A 19,199-nucleotide genomic window follows, 5' to 3' on the forward strand; every position below is an offset into this window, starting at 1 on the left:
TTCAGCTGTACAGACATTTAGCACATAATGTTGTCTATCTCAGCAATATTTCTTTTTTATATTATAAATGTAATTTTGTTTTGTTGCCTCGAGGACCAAAGGACGTAGGTTTGAGGTGAAGGGAAAAAGATTTAATAGAAATCTGAGGGGTAAATTTTTCACAAAGGGTAGTGGGTGTATGGAACAAGCTGGCAGAGGAGGCAGGGACTATCCCAATTTTTAAGGAACAGTTAGACAGGTACAGGACAGGTTTGGAGGGATATGGACCAAACGCGGGCAAGTGGGACTAGTGTAGCTGGGACTTGTTGGCCGGTGTGGGCAAGTTGGGCTGAAGGGCATGTTTCCGCACTGTATCATTCTATGACTCTAATAAATTATATTTTCTTTTCTAGAAGCAAGAGAAAAAAGAAAGACTAAGCCAAGTAAATGGAGTTATGGACAAGCAGACGGTTAAAAGGACAGCCTCGCCTACTGTGGACATGGAATTCCCTGACAAGCACCACAGTAAAGCATTGGATTCCAGGGTGGACAGTAACTGTAGAGCATTTGCACAAGCAAAAACTTTGGAAAGGCGTGTCAGTCGGCCTGGCACACCGACGTCTAACGCAAGCACCGACACGCCCACCTCTGAGCAGAACGATGTGGACGATGACATGATCGATGTGGACGATGACAATGCTGCCATGGAGATAGACTGCTCACAATTGCAAATAAGGAATCCATTTGAAATACTTATAGCAGCAGCCATGGAGCGAAATCCAACTCAATTTCAACTTCCAAATGAACTGACATGTACCACAGCACTTCCAGGTGAGGGATCCGGTGTAACTACACTTAACACATTGCTTAATTTCTCATTGAGAAACATCAAGGCTTCATCTGCTAATATCCCAAACACACTTGCAACCTGTAACAATTACAGTGCAAGTTTGATAGGAATTGCATGTTCTGCAGTTGTACAAACCGTATTGGTCATTCGCTTATTATTCTGGTGATAAATATTTTGATCATCACACTGAGGTTTTCAGTTGTATGAATAACTTCGAATCAATGTGCTGTTTCAATATTTGCTGTGTATTTTCTTTGGGCAGTTGATTCATGACAATGATTGAATTTGGTTTGTTAAGATTATTTGGGTTGGTATTTGCATTTACGTAGACCCCTTTTAGATCATTAAGACTCTCCAGAATGAAACTGATTTAGCAACGCATAAACTGGAGTTGATGTTCCAAATTAAAATGTTTACGTTTTTAAAATAACCAGCCTTCTGTTAATCAAAATATCAATGAATCTTGACCAAAATTAAACTGCTGGAATAACTTGGCCCAATGAGTAGAAATAAGGAACTGCAGATGCTGGTTTATACCAAAGATAGACACAAAATGCTGGAATAACTCCGTAGGTAGGCAGCATCTCTAGAGAGAAAGGATGGATGATGTATCAAATCGGGACCCTTCAGTCCGAAGAATGCATTCAAGAGAGAGCTAGATAGAGCTCTTAAGGATAGCGGAGTCAGGGGGTATGGGGAGAAGGCAGGAATGGGGCACTGATTGAGAATGGTCAGCCATGATCACATTGAATGGTGGTGTTGGCTCGAAGGGCCGACTGGCCTACTCCTGCACCTATTGTCTATCGTCTATCCATCTTTAGAGGTGCTGCCTGCCCCGTTGAGTTACTCCAGCACTTTGTGTCTATCGTCGTAATGGGTGTATAGCTCCTGGTTCATGCATTTATGCTGAATATTTAGCGGAAAGTTATCCACATTAGATGCAGGTGCATTTGGGAAAAGTTGAGCAGCTAACATATTGCTGTTTGTCACAAGAAAATGTTTAGTGACTGCAAGAGCACAGAAAGATGGGAGCTAGTGTAGATCACTTGTCCCAGTAATCAATATGATCGTGGCTAATCTGTTGCAGGCCTCGCCACCTCTTCTATGCCGGTCCCATATCATCTTCTCTTCCATGAACTTCAAAAAAAAGTATCTAGCACTTCATTTATATTGGTTTAGTTTAGAGATAATAGAAACAGGCCCTTCGGCCCACCGAGTCCGCATCGACCAGTGATCACCCCGCACACTAACGCTATCCTACACACACTAGGGACAACTTATAATTTTACCAATCCAATCAACCTACAAACCTCTAGGTCTTTGGAGTGTGGGAGGAAACTGGAGATCCTGGAGAAAACCCACATGGTCACGGGGAGAACGTACAAATTCCGTACAGGCAGCACCTGTGGTCATTGTCAAACCTGGGTCTCTGGCGCTGTAAGGCAACAACTCTTAACGCTGCACCATCATACCGCTGGGTCAGGACCCCCCTTCATTCTGATTGTGGGGGGGGGGGGGTGAGGGGGATTCTTGTGATTCCTGCTGCTCTCTCTAACGGGGGTTCCGTGAGAACCTCTCTCACTCTTCCCCCTCTGTGATTCCAGCTACACTCTTCCCCCACCATCTGACAGGCAGTCTGAAGACGGGTGCAGACCCGAAACTTCACCTAACCATGTTCTCCAGAGACGCTTCCTGACCCGCTGAGGTACTCCAGCACTATGTGTCTTTTTTTTGTAAACCAGCATCTACAGTTCCTTGTTTCTACATCTCACTTACAGTTGGTACCCTGCAATTTAAAATAACAACAGATTTGTAACAAAATACTAATTGCTCAACACAATGGGACGGAATAGTTCAGTTGTTCTTGCAGAACATTAGTTGTTGACTGTGATTGAAGATAAAGATGAATGAGACTAAATTTATAATCAGTTAATAAGATATTAAAATTTCTTCTGATTTAAGTCAATATATCTGGAGTTGGAATCTTTTTTGCCTTGCGAACCCCTACTCACTGATTTTAAATCATGAGAGGTAGTCGTGTCCCATATTCACAATCAACAATATTGTGCTGCGCATTAAATCGCCTCGTGGAATTCTATCCTTAACTACTTTCCCATCTTTTAATTCATCGTGTATTAGTTTTCAAGCATGCTCACAGAGACATAATGAACTGGAGATGCTGGAATCAAAATAGTGAAAGAACTCAGCAGGTCAGAAGGGTCTAAAGAAGAGTCCTCGTCTGAAACTTCGCCGGTCCATTCCCCCGTCAGATGTTGCCTGACCCGCTGTGTTCCTCCAGCATTTTGTGCTTCACACAATCTTGTTCAACTGTGTTAATATATTTTTAGGTTATTGCTTTAACTGTCTGCACAGTTTTAAAACATTGTTGTTCTCTTATGCTGCGGTTGCTTGTTTGGTTTCATGAATTAAAAGTGCATGGCTGTTACATGAAATTGCCCTGTTGGCCCCTTGAATTAAAAAATAACAAAAGGCTATCGTAATATTTTGTTAAACAAGCATATCCTTGGTCAATGGTGCTGGATTTTATGTTGGATGGGGAAATGGAGGAAACAACCTTAGAATCATATAGCGTGGAAACAGGCCCTTCGGCCCAAGTTGCCCATCCCAACCAAGATACCTCATCTGCACTAGTCCCACCTGCCCACGTCTGGCCCATATTCCTCTAAACCTGCCCAAATGTCTTTTAAATGTTATATTAACTGCCTCGACTATCTCCTCTTTGAACTCGTTCCATATACCTACCACCCTCTGTGTGTAAAAAGTTGCCCCTCGTGTTCCTATTAATCCCCCCCCCCCCACCTTAAATCTATTGTCCTTGATTCCCCTACTCTGTGCATTCACGCTATCTATTCCCCTCATGATTTTGCGCGCCTCTATAAGATCACCCCTCATCCTCCTGCGCTCCAAGGAATAAGAGCCCTAGCCTGCCCAACTTCTCCCTACAGCTCAGGCCCTCAAGTCGTGGCAAAAATCCTCGTAAATCTCCCGAGTTCTAGTTTTTTGTTTCTGATTGATTATTAATAACTTAGAATGTACATGATGATGGGGATTCTTACATGACTGCACTTTCGTACCAACCTGTATCATTAACATCCAACCAATTCTTGACACAACTCTTGCATGACCGCTTGTGTGAGGTTCCAGACGAGCAGAAGATCAGAAAACCGATATATTATAATATGTTTTCAACTGAGGGGATAACTTTACTGTCTTCGTACTTTCTAAATGCACCGTGCAATAAAATAGACTGAATAATGTCCATCAGAGTTTGCCTTGAGAGGGATATGGTGACGCAAGCAATCTTTAGAATTTTTTTAATTCAGAAAATTGCTTATTTAATCAATTGTAATAGAAGTGCATTCCTAATCAAAACTGATTTATTTCATCAAGCATAGTGCCTCAATCAAACCCCATCAGGAATTTGAAAACTAGAAAGAGACTTATTTTGAGAATGTGTTAACATTTAATTGTCTGCTTTCAACTCTAATGTCTACCTGAATAATAGAAACAAGGAACTGCAGATGCTGGTTTACAAAAGAAGACAAAAAGTGCTGGAGCACCACTGAGCTACTCCAGCATTTTGTGTCTTTTCCAGCTGAATTGTGTCTTGATTTCCCTGCTTTTAAAAATCAGAATAATAAGGATAATTGTGTAATAACTGTCACACTGGTAGGAAATCCTTTGGCAGTAATTGCAACAAATCAGTGGATTGTACTTGTTTATTCTCTCAGTCCAGTTGGCACATTTGATTTTCCTGCCATACCTATTACATCCTGAAAATACTGTTGCCAAATATACTTTCTTGCACTTCACCTGAAACTCCATTCTTCGTAAGAGTATCAATGACAATTTCTATATGAAAGGCACATTGTGCCGATGTTGATGTATGTGCTTTTGACTGGTATTAGGAAGTGTGAATTAGAGGAAAACTTTTTTTGCATGGGATAGAAATTGAACAAGGCAGTGCTATAGGGCATTTTGACCATGATGATCTGCGGAGCATGTCATACTCTTTAACCAACTTATTATTAAGTGCGGATCCTCTAATTCAAGAGAGAGGTGGTTTTAACTCTTAGGGCTAAAGGAATCAAGTGATATGAGGAAAAAGCAGGAATGGGATACTGATTTTAGATGATCAGCCATGATCATATTGAATCATGTTGTGAATCTGTGGAATTCTCTGCCTCAGAAGGCAGTGGAGGCCAATTCTCTGAATGCATTCAAGAGAGAACTAGATAGAGCTCAAGGTTAGCGGAGTCAGGGGGTATGAGGAGAAGGCAGGATCGGGGTACTGATTGAGAATGATCACATTGAATGGCGGTGCTGGCTCGAAGGGCCGAATGGCCTCCTCCTGCACCTATTGTCTATTGAATGGCAGTGCTGTTTTTATGGAACAGTGGCGCAGCTGGTAGAGCTGCCTGGATAGAGTGGATGTGGAGAGGATATTTCCACTAGTGGGAGTGCCTGGAACGAGAGGCAGGCTCAAAATAAAAGGACGTACCTTTAGAAAGGAGATGAGGAGGAATTTCTTTAGTCAGAGGGTGGTGAATCTGTGGAATTCATTGCTGCAGAAGCTATAGAGGCCGTTGATGGATATTTTTATGGTGGAGATTTATAGATTCTTGATTAATATGGGTGTCAGGGATTATGGGGAGAAGGCAGGTTAATGGGGTTGAGAAAGATAGATAGATTAGCCATGATTGAATGGCAGAGGAGACTTGATGGAACGAATGGCCTAATCCTGCTCCTTCAACTTATGCACTCCATAGTGTCAAAGATCCAGGTTTGATCCTGACCTCAGATGCTGTCTGTGTGGAGTTTGTACGTTCTCCTCATGTCCCCATAGGTTTCCTCCAGGTGCTCTGTTTTCCTCCCGCACTCCAAAGACGTGTGGGTTTGTAGGTTAATGGGCCTCTGTAAAATTGCCCCCCAGTATGTAGGGAGCAGATGCAAAAGAATGAATTAATTAATAAGTTTATTGGCCAGGTATGTACACATGCAAGGATTACAGACTTTTGGTTATTGAGTAGAGTTGTGCATTAAATGGCCTCATGAAATTCTATCCTTAACTACTTCCCCATCCTTTAATTCATCGTGTATCAGCTTTCAAGCAAGCTCACAGAGACATAATGAATTGGAGATACTGGAATAAAAATAATGAAAGAACTCAGGTCAGAAGGGTCTTCATCTAAATAAACCAGAGCAAAAAGAGACTATAGACTTTTGATTATTGAGTAGAGCTACTACTCGTGGGGGAAAAAGCTGTTTTATGTCTGGCTGTGGCTGCTTTGACAGTCCGGAGTCGCCTTCCAGAGGGAAGTGATAACACAGAGCTAGTGTGTACAACTGATCTGTTGGTTTAGATTTTGTGGGCCGGAGGGCCTGTTCCCATACTGTGTCTTTCAATCAATCAACTATACGGAACAGAAACACTCCCTTTAATCCAAATGACAATGCCAATCCTCTTGTTTATCTAGACTAATCCGATTTACCCACATTAGGACCATATCCTTCTATGCCTTGTCTATTTATGTTTGCCTCTTAAATGTACTAATCTTATTCCATCAACCGGATATCAACCATTCCTTATGCAAAACGAAGCTTGCGCTGAGATCCCCTCTAAATTTCCTGCTTCAAATTATGCCCTTTTGTTTTTGATACCCCTACCGTGGGGCAAAAGATTTTGATTATCTACCCTATCTGTTCATTTCATTAGCAAGTACAGACACCTCACATTTTATGCCTGTTTGATTTATGCATTTTTCAAATAACACGCTTGTTTAATTAATACCAGAACCTAACTGAATAATTACCAATAATTAACATGTATTTTTGATATTAATGGCTGCTTAAATGTTAAAATTTATCTGTTTAATTTATGGGGTTTTCTGAATTACGTGCTGCTTTTCTGGAACGCAATGGCCTCGTAAAACATGCGGTTGCCTGTATATCAAATTGGAAACATATTCAATATAAATTATTTTTTAATTGTTAACATATTTTATGTAACTTTCCATGCTGTTCCATAATAATGTTACAACATCATCAACATTGTATTTAAATAAACGTAGATATTTTCTTTTCGGATTTTCTTTCAAGATCAACTTTGTGTTGTGTGTTTATCTCCTTCCAAGGATTCTGAGGTGGAGAAGTCTCAATTGAATATGCAAGTTAAACTTGTTTTTTGTATGTGCGCGTGCGTGTGCATGATTTGTGTAAGAATAAGGGGCGGGCCATTTAGGACTGAGATGAGGAAAAACCTTTTCAGCCAGAGAGTTGTGAATCTGTGGAATTCTCTGCCACAGAAGGCAGTGGAGGCCAATTCACTGGATGTTTCCAAGAGAGAGTTGGATATAGCTGTTAGGGCTAACGGAATCAGGCGATGTGGGGAAAAAACGGGAGTGGGGTACTTATTCTGGATGATCAGCCATTGTCATATTGAATGCCGGTGCTGGCTCGAAGGGCCGAACGGCTTATTCCTGCACCTACTTTCTATGTCTACGTCTATGCATGTGTATATATAAATATATACACACTGAACTTTTTTCTGATTTATTATATTGTTTACAGAGTACTATGTTTACATATTGTGTTGTGCTGCCGTAAGAAAGAATTTCATTGTTCTATCTGGGACATATGACAATAAAATACTCTTGACTCTTGAGTAAGAGTTAAAGGGGTAGAATTGGTCACATAAATAATGACACATAATGTATCATGCAGGTACCAGTAAAAGGAGAAGAAAAGAAGAAATAACGGGGAAGAATGTGAAGAGGGCACAGCATGAACTAGACCACAATGGCCTGGTCCCACTGCCTGTCAAAGTTTGCTTCATTTGTAACAGGTGGGCATATCATTTTTACATTTTGCTTGCATGATGATTCCCTGGATGTAAAATTGAATGTGAGTTTAAAGTGGGTTTCATAAACCCTTTTGTACTATTGAGCTCTCAGATGAGACACTTAAACTCAATGGCAGCGATGTGCTAGATATTATGGACCCGAATGCAAATTTGCTGTGATCCTCTTTCAACCGTGTTATTTAATACGTTATTTCCATGATAACAGCTCACCAGTTTAAGAATCTGAGTCCCCCATTTAGTCATGTTCAGGGAACCATTTACAGCAGGCAAGCTGATTGATTGAACTTCGGTGCTGTTCGGCAAAAGTGGGGTTTCACAGAGACACAGCATGGAAACAAAGCCCTTTGGCCTAACTTGCCCACACCGAATAGCATGTCCTATCTACACTGCGTGCGTTTGGCCCATGTTCCTATAAACCTATCCGATCCATGTGCCTGTCTAATTGTTTCTTTAACGTTGCAATGGTACCTGCCTCATCTACCTCCTCTGGCAGCTTGTTCCATATACCCACCTTTGTGTGAAAAAGTTACCCCTCAAATTCCTGTGAGGTTTAATTTCTCTTTCCCCATCCCAGCCTATCACCCCAAACTAGACTTTTCTAAATAGACAGGATAAAAAGGAAGATAGACACAAAATGCTGGAGTAACTCAGCAGGACAGGCAGACAAAATGTTGTAAGAAGGACTGCATAAAAAGGAACTTGGCTTTATTACTAAGTGGTAAAATCTTGCCAATTGTCAGGCCATTCAAATTCTGAGAATTTGTTTTAAAGACGAGGACTATATACTGGAACTAAAATAACTGGAGAATTTGGCTGTAAAATTCACAGCGTGCTGAATGGCACATGAAGGGCATACTTTCAATATTGTGTTGGGTTGGCTTCTAGCGTGACCCGAAACAGAAGGATGAGAGGGGATCTTATAGAAACATAAAATTCTTAAGGGATTGGACAGGCTAGATGTAGGAAAAATGTTCCCGATGTTGGGGGAGTCCAGAACTAGGGGCCGCAGTTTAAGAATAAGTTGTAGGTCATTTAGGACAGAGATAAGGGAAAAACTTTTCTGCCAGAGAGTTGTGAATCTGTGGAATTCTCTGCCACAGAAGGCAATGGAGGCCAATTCATTGGATGTTTTCAAGAGAGAGTTAGATATAGCTCTTAGGGCTAACGGAATCAAGGGATATGGGGAGAAAGCAGGAACGGGGTACTGATTTTGGATGATTAGCCATGGTCATATTGAATGGCGCTGCTGGCTCGAAGGGCTGAATGGCCTACTCCTGCACCTATTTTCTATGTTTCTAAGTGGAAATGAGGTGGAGGTCTTTTCCAACATAATGCATCCCATGGTGCATTTGTTCCTGCCCACGCTAATATTCTTTCAGTAAATAAAATGGATTACTAAAAACATATTGAGGTGCTGGAAACTAAATTTAAAATCATGAAAAAAGTAGGCTTGCAGCTTCTATGGGTAGAAAGTGTTTCATCAGAGGTCTGGTGAAAGATCCCTGAAACATTAATCTTCTCTTTGCATAGTTTTGTCCTAACATGCTAAATGTTCCCAGCGTTTTCTGGTTTTAATAAATGCATTTGATTGTTTGAAAGAAATTAAAACAAGATTTTACCTCAATGTCACTCAAATATCCAGATTGGAATCTCTAAACTTTGTAATGCTCTTGACATTCCTTTTATGAATTTACAAATAAATTATTTATTCGTTGGGATAATTGGCAAACTTAATTGTGTCCTTTTCCTTTAAAGGCCCAATCATTTATGTGTACCTTCAAATGCAAGGGAACTAGCATTATATACGTAAATGTCATCTTCTTTCACACCCGGGGCGTCCGGTGGCACAGCGGTTGAGTTACGGCCTTACAGCGCCAGAGATCCGGGTTCAATCCTGACTGCGGGTGCTGTTTGTGCGGAGTTTGTATGTTTTTCCCATGATCGCGCGGGTTTTCCCTGGGTGCTCTGGTTTCCTCCCACATTCCAAGGACATATGGATTTGTTGGTTAATTGGCTTTGGTTAAAATTGTCCCTAGTGTGTAGGATAGTATTTGCATCCGGGTGATTACTGGTTGGCGGGGATTCGGTGGACCGAAGGGCCTGTTTCCATGCTGTATCTCCAAACTAAACTAAAAACTAAACATCAACTTGGCTATATGCACTGTTCAAAAGAACAGTGAGAAATGCCAGATAGAAATAAACGTTCATTCAGTGTTCCTTGCATTTGGTAGCTTCAGTTCCCATCAGATTCTATTTGATGTACTGCACTATTGTTATCCAAGTAGTTAAAAGCCAATCAAATATGCTCAAAGACTTGCGAGCATTGAAATGAATGAACAGAACAGATAATTTAAGCAATCGTTTCTGTAGCCTTTCCTGTGTATGTGAACAATGATGCTGGGGGAGAGAAGCAAATTATATTTGAAAAGTTTTCCCAGGGATCAGAGGCTGGTGCGGAAAAATTAAACATGGTTTAATACTCAATACCGGACAAGCAGAAGACTTGGTGATTTATCTGCTCAGCAAACATCCTGATACAAAGAGTAAACTTTGAGGCTAGTCGGTTCGAATTCGAAAGTGGGGTATAATCAGATTTACTTAAAACTGCTCGTGGCTTAAGATTTTATATCTTTGCTTCTGGATATAATTTTGGTCATGCAGAAAGCGCAATCTCTGACTTGCATTAATTTCAAAGTATTGAGACCATTTCCAGATGATTGCCTCGTTAAATATTTGCCATATGATTGGGAGCAGATGTTCCCCTTAATTACAGAAGATCATCTGATTAAAGCACACATATAAAATCAGGAACATTTGGGAAAAGATTATAACAATATAGCTTTTTTTCCCTCCAACTTTTATCTGTAAGCTTGACCCTTGGTCACCACTCTCCCATGGTAAGCGCAAGAGGAGGCTAATCTCTGCCCTTTCATTTCTTCTTGATTTTTGCTTCAATTGACAACTTGGAAATGACAGTGTGCTGCTTGCGTTGCAGGAGCTGCAGAGTGGCGCCCCTTGTCCAGTGTGATTACTGCCCTTTATTGTTTCACATGGATTGCCTGGACCCACCTCTTACTGCAATGCCAATGGGAAGATGGATGTGCCCCAATCATATTGAACATGTGGTGGTAAGTCATTGTGCACTTCTGACAAGGGCAGCACGGTGCCGCAGTGGTAGAGTTGCTGCCTTACAACGCCAGCGAGCTGGGTTTGATCCTGCCTGCGGGTGCTTGTTTGTACGTTTTCCCCGTGATAACCATGGGTTTTCCAAAGACGTACAGGTTTGTAGGTTAATTAGCTTGGTAGGATAGTGCCAGTGTACGGGGATCGCTGGTCGGAGTGGACCCGGTGAGCCAAAGGGCCTCATTCCGTGCTGTACCTCTAAACTGAACTATACTAAACTGCATGCACTGGAACTATCTCTGTGCTAACTTCATATTTCAACGTTGCATCAAATGCAATATTACTTATTCTTATATTGTTAAATTGCTGATCAGTTTATGTTTAAGCAGCTCAAGTTTGCTGATGTTGTCTGGGATAGAATGCTCACAATATTTGGGGCAAAGTTTGGGGAGAAGGAACAAGAACAATTTTTAAGACGAGCAGTTCCATTATATTTCCCGAAAGGCTTAAATGATGTTTAATGCAAAAAATCTTAATCTTCATTAACTTTAAATTTGCATCGCCTCAAACTCTGCATGGAAATGTTTCTAATAAATTATTTGAGGCAGGATCAGCTTCACAGAAAAGTTTAGAGGTTGAAGTGTTAATCAGGGAGTCATACAGAATGGAAACGGGGTCTTTGGCTCAACTTGCCCAGGCCAACCAAGATGCTCCATCTACATGAGTCCCACATGCTTGTGTTTGATGCAACTGACTATTTCTGAACTAAATTTTCTTCCAAACCAGTTTGCTATGTTTTGGGCCATAATTCCTCTCTCGCATTCAAGTTCAGAGTTAGCAGTGTTAGATAATGTTCTTAATTTTTTTTGTTCAGCCTTCACCTAGCTTTCTTTGCTTTGCTTATTGCCTCCAGCGATGTTAAATATCGGAAAATAGATTCCCTATAGGAGATGCTGTGCATTGCGCTAATCCATCTGTCTGAAGCCTGAATAGTTTTAGAATTGCGGGGCAAGTTTATTTAAACACAGAGTGGTGAGTGCCAGGAACGCACTGCCAGTGGTGATGGTGGAGGCAGACAAAGATTGTGGCGTTCCGTGGCTTTTAGATTGCCATATGGATTTGTAGGCAATATCAGGAAATGGAGGGCATGGATCATGTGCAGGAAGATGAAATTAGTTTAGTTTGGCATCATGAAGCTTGTGGGAAGAAGGGCCAGTTCCTGTGCTGTAGTGTTTTATGTTTTATTCAGTGGATTGTGATAGGCTATATAGTAACTGATTTAATTCTTATACAGAGTGTAAGAAAATAACTGCAGATGCTGGTACAAATCGAAGGTATTTATTTCACAAAATGCTGGAGTAACTCAGCAGGTCAGGCAGCATCTCAGGAGAGAAGGAATGGGCGACGTTTCGGGTCGAGACCCTTCTTCAGACCTTCTTCAGACTCCCGCCCCCCTGACATCAGTCTGAAGAAGGGTCTCGACCCGAAACGTCACCCATTCCTTCTCTCCTGAGATGCTGCCTGACCTGCTGAGTTACTCCAGCATTTTGTGAAATAAATCTTATACAGAGATTGTTTCAGTCTATCATCTCACTTTCCTGACATTTTAGGTGTGAGGAAAATCAGTGTAAAATTGAATAAAGGAAAATAATGTGACACTTCCTAACATATCCAGAGTGTTTTAAATTTCCTTGCCTAGAGAAAGCATTGTTCTACTCCGGTTGTCTTGATGACATTCGCTTGTCGGTTTGTGTACGCGTTTCACATAGTTTATTTGTTGGTGACTTGCGCATTAATGAACAGCACAGATGTTAGGCCCAACATGTCCGTCGGATCATGCTTCCATTTTCATTTCTTACTCCTACAGCTTAATCAAAAGAATATGACGTTGAGCAATAGGTGCAGAATATTTGACAAGTTTCAAGACCGAATATCACAGCATGCAATTAAGATTGACTTTCTAAACAAGATCCACAGAAAGCATCCACCCAATCGCCGACTTGCAAAGCCAGTGAAAAGGAAAAACATGAAGGTATGTGATATTCTGATAGAAACTCATGGAATAATACAATTCAGTATTATTATATAATTAAATAATTTCTATTGAACCCATCTAGGTTGTTCCATGTAAATGTTAAAATCATGAATTCATTTTGGCATGATTGGGACCAATCTGAAAACTGATCAAGTATAAGATATCTTCCAAATTTGCGGGGGAAAAAAGTTTAATATTCCCTTGATGTGGAATGAATGCAGGGGATTGTTTACGCTGTGAGCTCTGTACAGTGAAAGTAATTGATATGATGTAATTAAAAAATGCAGACGTATAAACTCAGACTTTATATTGACCAGCAATTTAGTCTGGGACAGTCTAGTCAGCATGGTTCTGTTACACATTGGGCTTCACTATGTAGAAAAATCTGGGATTAATCAATAAAATCTTATATCCTCATTGTCACTTGAAAGCATGCCCTTAAGCTTGGCTTTATTCATTTGGATTGCTTTATTCCAAAAAAAAAAAAAAAGTTCTTCATACAAGTTTCCCAGTTTGGAGTATTCTTGGATAGTGTTGCTGGTCCCACACTGCACAGTGTGATTGACTGATATTTAAGTATAGTTGGAACAAACTAATTTTCAATGCGACATAAAATCACGTCAGTATTATATTTTCTATTGCATTCGTTGTTATCATTCTCGGATTCAATTTAAGAATCTTTTGCACAATTTTCAGTTGACACTATTTTTCTGTGCTTGCTGAATGTTAGAACCTTTCTAAAACCAATATTTTAGCATCTAGAACGTAGGATCGGCCATTTTGTCGACGGAAATCACATACATTGGTTTCAAGAAGGATAGGTTAGATAGATTTGGCAGTTGAATGCACTGAGAAACACCTGTTGATATTATTGCAAATACTGGATAATTCAGTGTTAGTTTTATCATTTTAAGGATCCTAACATTTGCAGAGGAACTAAATGCCTGAGTGGAATTCCTTTTGTTGCAGTTAATATTTTCTCCATTCAGTTACTGTGAATGTTTCATTATTGTTCCTCTGATCTAAGCACTCTATGATCATTTATTTAGGCTACCTGGGTTGCCATGACATTTTACCTGCTAAGAATTTTGGGTAAGTGACCAAGGACACAAAGTCCTGTGTAAGTCCCCTTCTCTTACTCCCCCCTCAAATAATAAGTCGCTCAGTTAGATTAGGATGGCAGGCGCAGGAGCAAGAATGTACACATTAATTGCGAGCGGAGTGATTTGGTCTATCAGTGATTCTTAGCAAGGGTAGCTATCCCAAGTCAGGTTGCCTAACTAAGTGAGTGCTTTTACCAGAGGAACGAGAAAGGAGTGAGGAAGTTTCTCTGAGATGTAGTATATTTCTATTAAATTCATCTGTAAAATTTTAGCACCAATTATTTGAAATTTACCTACTTGCTGGGATTTATTGGTTTTACATGAAGCCATTAAAGATTTGAATGAAATTTGAGTATTAATGATAACCTAACCTGTTTGCTAGTTAATCTTAATGACAGATACTAATCATTGAATTTGTTTTGCTTAAAGATGGAGCAAAATTATATAATATTTTCATCAATAAGATTCAATTCAATCTGAAGAGTACTTATCCATTTTAATATATCATTGTATTTGAGATTGTTAATCCACAGACCATCCACAGAAAATGTGAGACCTTCTATGTATATATTATGTATATAATATATATATTTAAACAACGCATTTCCGATTGAAACTTCCAGTTGGAGATTCACTAGACCAAATCTTAAATTGCTTGATTTTTGTTTTTAAATGGCAGTGAATTCTAAATTGTATATTTGGTGGATAATGCAAGGTTGTAAAATAAACTGTCTTGTTGCCTCCTCGTTTGTAGAGAAGGGTTTTATGCCTTGTCAGTGTACTTTTAGATTGGAGATTAGTGAATACACTATTCATATGATCATAGTTGTCAGGGTGTTCTGATGTAAATTGAATACAGTTCTAATATTTGCTTAAATATAAATATCTTGGGATGATGTTTGACCTGGGAATTGCTGACTTGTTTGGGTACAAATGTGGAATAATTATTTTAGCAATACTGGGATGGTTTGCCTGTAGTTCCCAATGTCAGTGTGCTCTTGCCTAACTTAAAACAAAACTTGCTCATTCAACAGATGATGCGAAAAGTCTGTGTTTTATAGTTCTACGGTTGCTCATCTTTAAATTCATTTCAGCAGATAACCAATTGTATTCACTTTTCCTCCAGGTCCCTGAAGCAATTAAGGCCCAGTACCAGTATCCACCGCCTCTCCTTCCTCCGGCAGGAATCCGTGATGGAGAGCTGATATGTAGTGAGGCTCCCACTAAGTCACAAAAGCACCTTTCCAACTATGAGCACTTTGCCGCTGAAGAGGAACAACAGGAGGTAATAAGGGGAATGACAGCGTGATCTGGATCTTTTGATACTTTATTGTCACGTGTACTTGGTACAGTGAGATTCTTTGTTTGCGTACAGTACAAGTATGCAAAAATCGCCACACAATGGGGGGTGAATCTGTGGATTTTTTTGCCACAGAAGGCCGTGGAGGCCAAATCAATGGATATTTTTAAGGCAGAGATAGATAGATTTCATGATTGGTGCAGGTAACAGGGGTTATGGGGAGAATGGGGTTGAGAGGGGAAGATAAATTCGCCATGATTGAATGGCGGAGTAGACGATGGGCCGATTGGCCTGATTCTGCTCCTATCACTTATGAACATGGAAAGTATTCAATATAGTCCCTCTTCCTTCTCCTCCACCTCCCTCCCCTTAGTCCCTCTTTGTTCTCGGCACACACACCCCCCCCCCCCCCCCCACACCCCCCCGCTGGGCCCTTCTTTGTTTGTGCTGGATTTTGTTTTAGCAAGAAAATCTGATCCTTCGTGTTAATAAATTGGCAATGAGATCAAAATTGTGTCTTGAGTGGATAATGCAGGGTTGAGAAAGTAACTGCCTTCTTGCCTCCCTATTTGTAGAGAAGGGATTTGTACTGTATCAGTTTATTTTTGGATTGGTCTATTATCATTTGATGATTGGATTTTCTTATCGGCCGAGTTTTCACTTGACATGCCCAATATTTGAATAGAGATTTATTCTTGCTGTTCAGCTTGGTCAAGTTTTGTAGACAGGCACAAAAAAAGCTGGAGTAACTCAGCGGGTCAGGCAGCATCTCTGGAGAAAAGGAATAGGTGACGTTTTGAGTCGGGAACCTTCTTCAGACTGACCCGATCCGTCTCAACCCGGAAAGGAATAGATCATGTTTGCTGTAGTTTTGAATTTATTTATCCTTTTAACAATACTTTTTCTCTCCCTCTAGTGGCTTCGTAGTGTTGTTGCACTTCAGTGCAGCATATTCAAACATTTATCTGCTAAGCAGATGCCATTATTTTGGGACACTGAACACGCTGACAAAGTGGATATTAAGCCATGTGCCCCAGCGCAGTGTTCAGCGGACAGCTCTTTAAGCAGCGCGCATCAGACGGCCGGAAAGAAACCATCGTCCCCATCACTGACTTCATGCAATGTTACATGCACCTCAGGGATCAACAGCCAGAATCCTTCAGGTTCCTCCGCACCACAGCAGCCTGGCGCTGCAGTCACACAGGAAGAAAATGCCCGTACTTTACACCCCGAGACCTCGTGCAAGTCGTCGAGCGGCGGGACTTCCAACGGACCTTTGTCAGCAGAGGTGAAAGTAAGCCGGCCTTTCCCGTGCGCGCTTTCATCTGAACCGTCCAGGCAGCTGTCAGACACGCAGAGACCAAAGGGACAACTAACGCCACAGCTGCCAAGCCAAGTCTCTGGGCAGGCGTGGCTGCATTCTCAGCTGCGACCAACCACCCCACCAGCAGCCGCCAACCTACAAAACCATTTTGTGGGAGCGATTGTCAAGACGGAGAATGCAGGCGGACCCATTTCATGCTTGCAACGAATTCCTATCAGTGTGACCAGTGTTCCCGCTTCTTTATCTACTTTGTGTGCCAGTTCTGAGATCACCAGCAGCTCGCAGCTAAAAAGCATCGCTTCGGTACAGATAGCTGGGCGGCCGACCACGTTCATGGCGAAGGTCGTCACGACATCCTCTGCTATGGCCAGGGCTATTACACCTCCAAGAGCAGTGGCAGACAGTGTGTCAACACTGTTGGGACCTTCAAGGAACCTAATTTCACCAGCAGCCACAGGTGGATAGCTTGTTTTTTTTAAAATCCAGTTATTATTTCCTTTCATCCACAGTAAAATTATTATTTAAAGTGGTGTTTGGTTAATTTTGTGATGTTTGAACAGTCTCCATCAAGAGATCCGAAGACTTAAGTTGCTAAAACACTGAAAATCTACAATGATAACTCAATATTTCCTTCAATTTTCTGATCTTATGGAGCTGTACATGGGCGGAATAGATCGGGTCGATGCACAGAGTCTCTTGGCCAGAGTTGGGTAATCGAGAGCCAGATGTCATAGGTTTAAGGTGATGGGGCGGGGGGGGTGGTTAATAGAAACCAGGGCTAATTTTTTTACACAAAGGGTGGTGGTTGTATGGAACGAGCTGCCAGAGGCAGGCGCTATCGCAACATGTAAGAAACATTTAGACAGGTACACGGATTAGGGTAGTTTAGAGGGAAATGGGCCAAACACAGGCAGATAGACTGGTGTAGATGGACATGTTGGTCGGTGTGGGCAAGTTGAGCTGAAGGGCCTATTTCCGTGCTGTATGACTCTGACTCTATATCTGCCTAATTATTTGTGTCACAGAAGGCCATTGGGTCCATGCCTGCTTCCAACAGTGATCCCATACCCCACCCCTCTTTACCCCACCCCTCTTTCCCCCATCCTTACACCCTCCCTTCCTCTGGCTTTGCATTTCACTCCTCTCCTTATCTAATACCCTTTTTGTTTCCTTTCCATCTCCAACCGTTGTCACTTATTCTACCTATCTGGCAATTAAATCCCACCTCATTTGTATCTACTTGGCTTTGCCAAGCTTTGTCTTGCCCCTCCTTCTCTTTTCCAATATTTCCACCCGCTGCTATGTCTAAAAAGTCCTGCCCAAACATCATCTGCCCATACCCTCCACAGATGTTGCCAGCTCCACTAAGTTACTCCAGCACTGTTGTGCTCAAGATTCCAGCATCAGGAGTTCTTTGTGTGATCCCATGTCCCCATTTACCTGTACCCACAATGCATCTCTCACTAATTTCCCTTTGTCTAGGACCAGAGGGCACAGCCTCAGAATAAAAGGACGTTCCTTTAAAAAGGAAATGAGGAATTTCTTTAATCAGAGGGTGGAATTCAATGGCACCGATGGCTGTGGAGGCCATCATTGAATATTTTTATGGCAGAGATTGACAGGTTCTTGATTAGTACGGGTGTCGAGCGTTATGGGGAGAAGGCAGGAGAATGGGATTGAGGGGGAACGATAGATCAGCCATGATTGAATGGCAGAGTAGATTTGATGGCCTTATTCTGCTCTTTTGAATTTATGAATCCTGTGTTCCTGGAGCTGTGAGACAGCTTCCTTAACTGCTGCGCCACCATGCTGTTCCACCATGATGAACTATTCTTTCTGTGGGGACTCGTGCACTCATGACAGTTTCATCAGCGGGCTGCCTGTTCCCCATATCAAGTTCGATTCTTTTGCATTGCTCGGTTAATGGGGTACTCTGGGGCTATTCTATCGTAGCAGAACGTGTCACAGATTTTCGCTACAAGGAACTGCAGATGCTGGAATCCTGAGCAAAGCACAAAGTGCTGGAGGAACTCAGCGAGTCAGGCAGCATTTGTGAAGGCAATGGACAGACAACATTTCGGGTCGGTGGTCTTCTGCAGACTGAATCAAACTGAAGAAGAGCCCCAACCTGAAATCTCTAATGTCCATTCCTGCTAGGTTCAGAGGGATATGGGCCAAACACAGGCAGGTGGACTAGTGTAGATGGGGCATGTTGGTCGGTGTGGGCAAGTTGGGCCAAAGGGCGTGTTTCCACACTGCATGACTCTATGACTCTAATCGGTTAGATGGGTGGAGTTGCTGCCAGTTTGTTTAGTCACAGAATTTGGGTTAGTTGACGTGCTAGTTTCAAATTGAAGATTGTTTTCCACTTGATTGTTGTGAGAGGCTTTTGGAACATGTTTTTTAAAAATAGTATCACTCTGGAGCAAATAATATGCGGACAGTATACTATATCACAATCCTTTAAAGCAATATGTCAAATTTGGGTGAAAATATCTGAATAGACCAATGTTAAATTCTTGTATGAAGTGTGATAGAATCAAGATTCAATCATATTTTCACACAGCTCTGAAGTCAGATATTGGGTACATTATAGAACAAA

At 41.4% G+C, this 19,199-nt stretch overlaps 1 protein-coding gene across 2 annotated transcripts in view; it reads left to right on the forward strand.

Moving 5' to 3' along the window:
- Positions 1-19,199, forward strand: part of phf12b (PHD finger protein 12b) — a 79,074-nt gene that overhangs the window by 40,816 nt on the left and 19,059 nt on the right. For both annotated transcript variants that reach the window (XM_078422341.1, XM_078422342.1), the window contains exons 4-9: positions 393-810; positions 7,574-7,694; positions 10,708-10,840; positions 12,703-12,867; positions 15,100-15,258; positions 16,190-17,054. In XM_078422341.1, coding sequence (XP_078278467.1) covers positions 393-810; positions 7,574-7,694; positions 10,708-10,840; positions 12,703-12,867; positions 15,100-15,258; positions 16,190-17,054 — 1,861 coding nt within the window. The remainder of the gene's footprint in view (positions 1-392; positions 811-7,573; positions 7,695-10,707; positions 10,841-12,702; positions 12,868-15,099; positions 15,259-16,189; positions 17,055-19,199) is intronic.

Source organism: Rhinoraja longicauda, chromosome 26 (assembly GCF_053455715.1).
Source record: "Rhinoraja longicauda isolate Sanriku21f chromosome 26, sRhiLon1.1, whole genome shotgun sequence".
Lineage (NCBI taxonomy): Eukaryota > Metazoa > Chordata > Chondrichthyes > Rajiformes > Arhynchobatidae > Rhinoraja > Rhinoraja longicauda.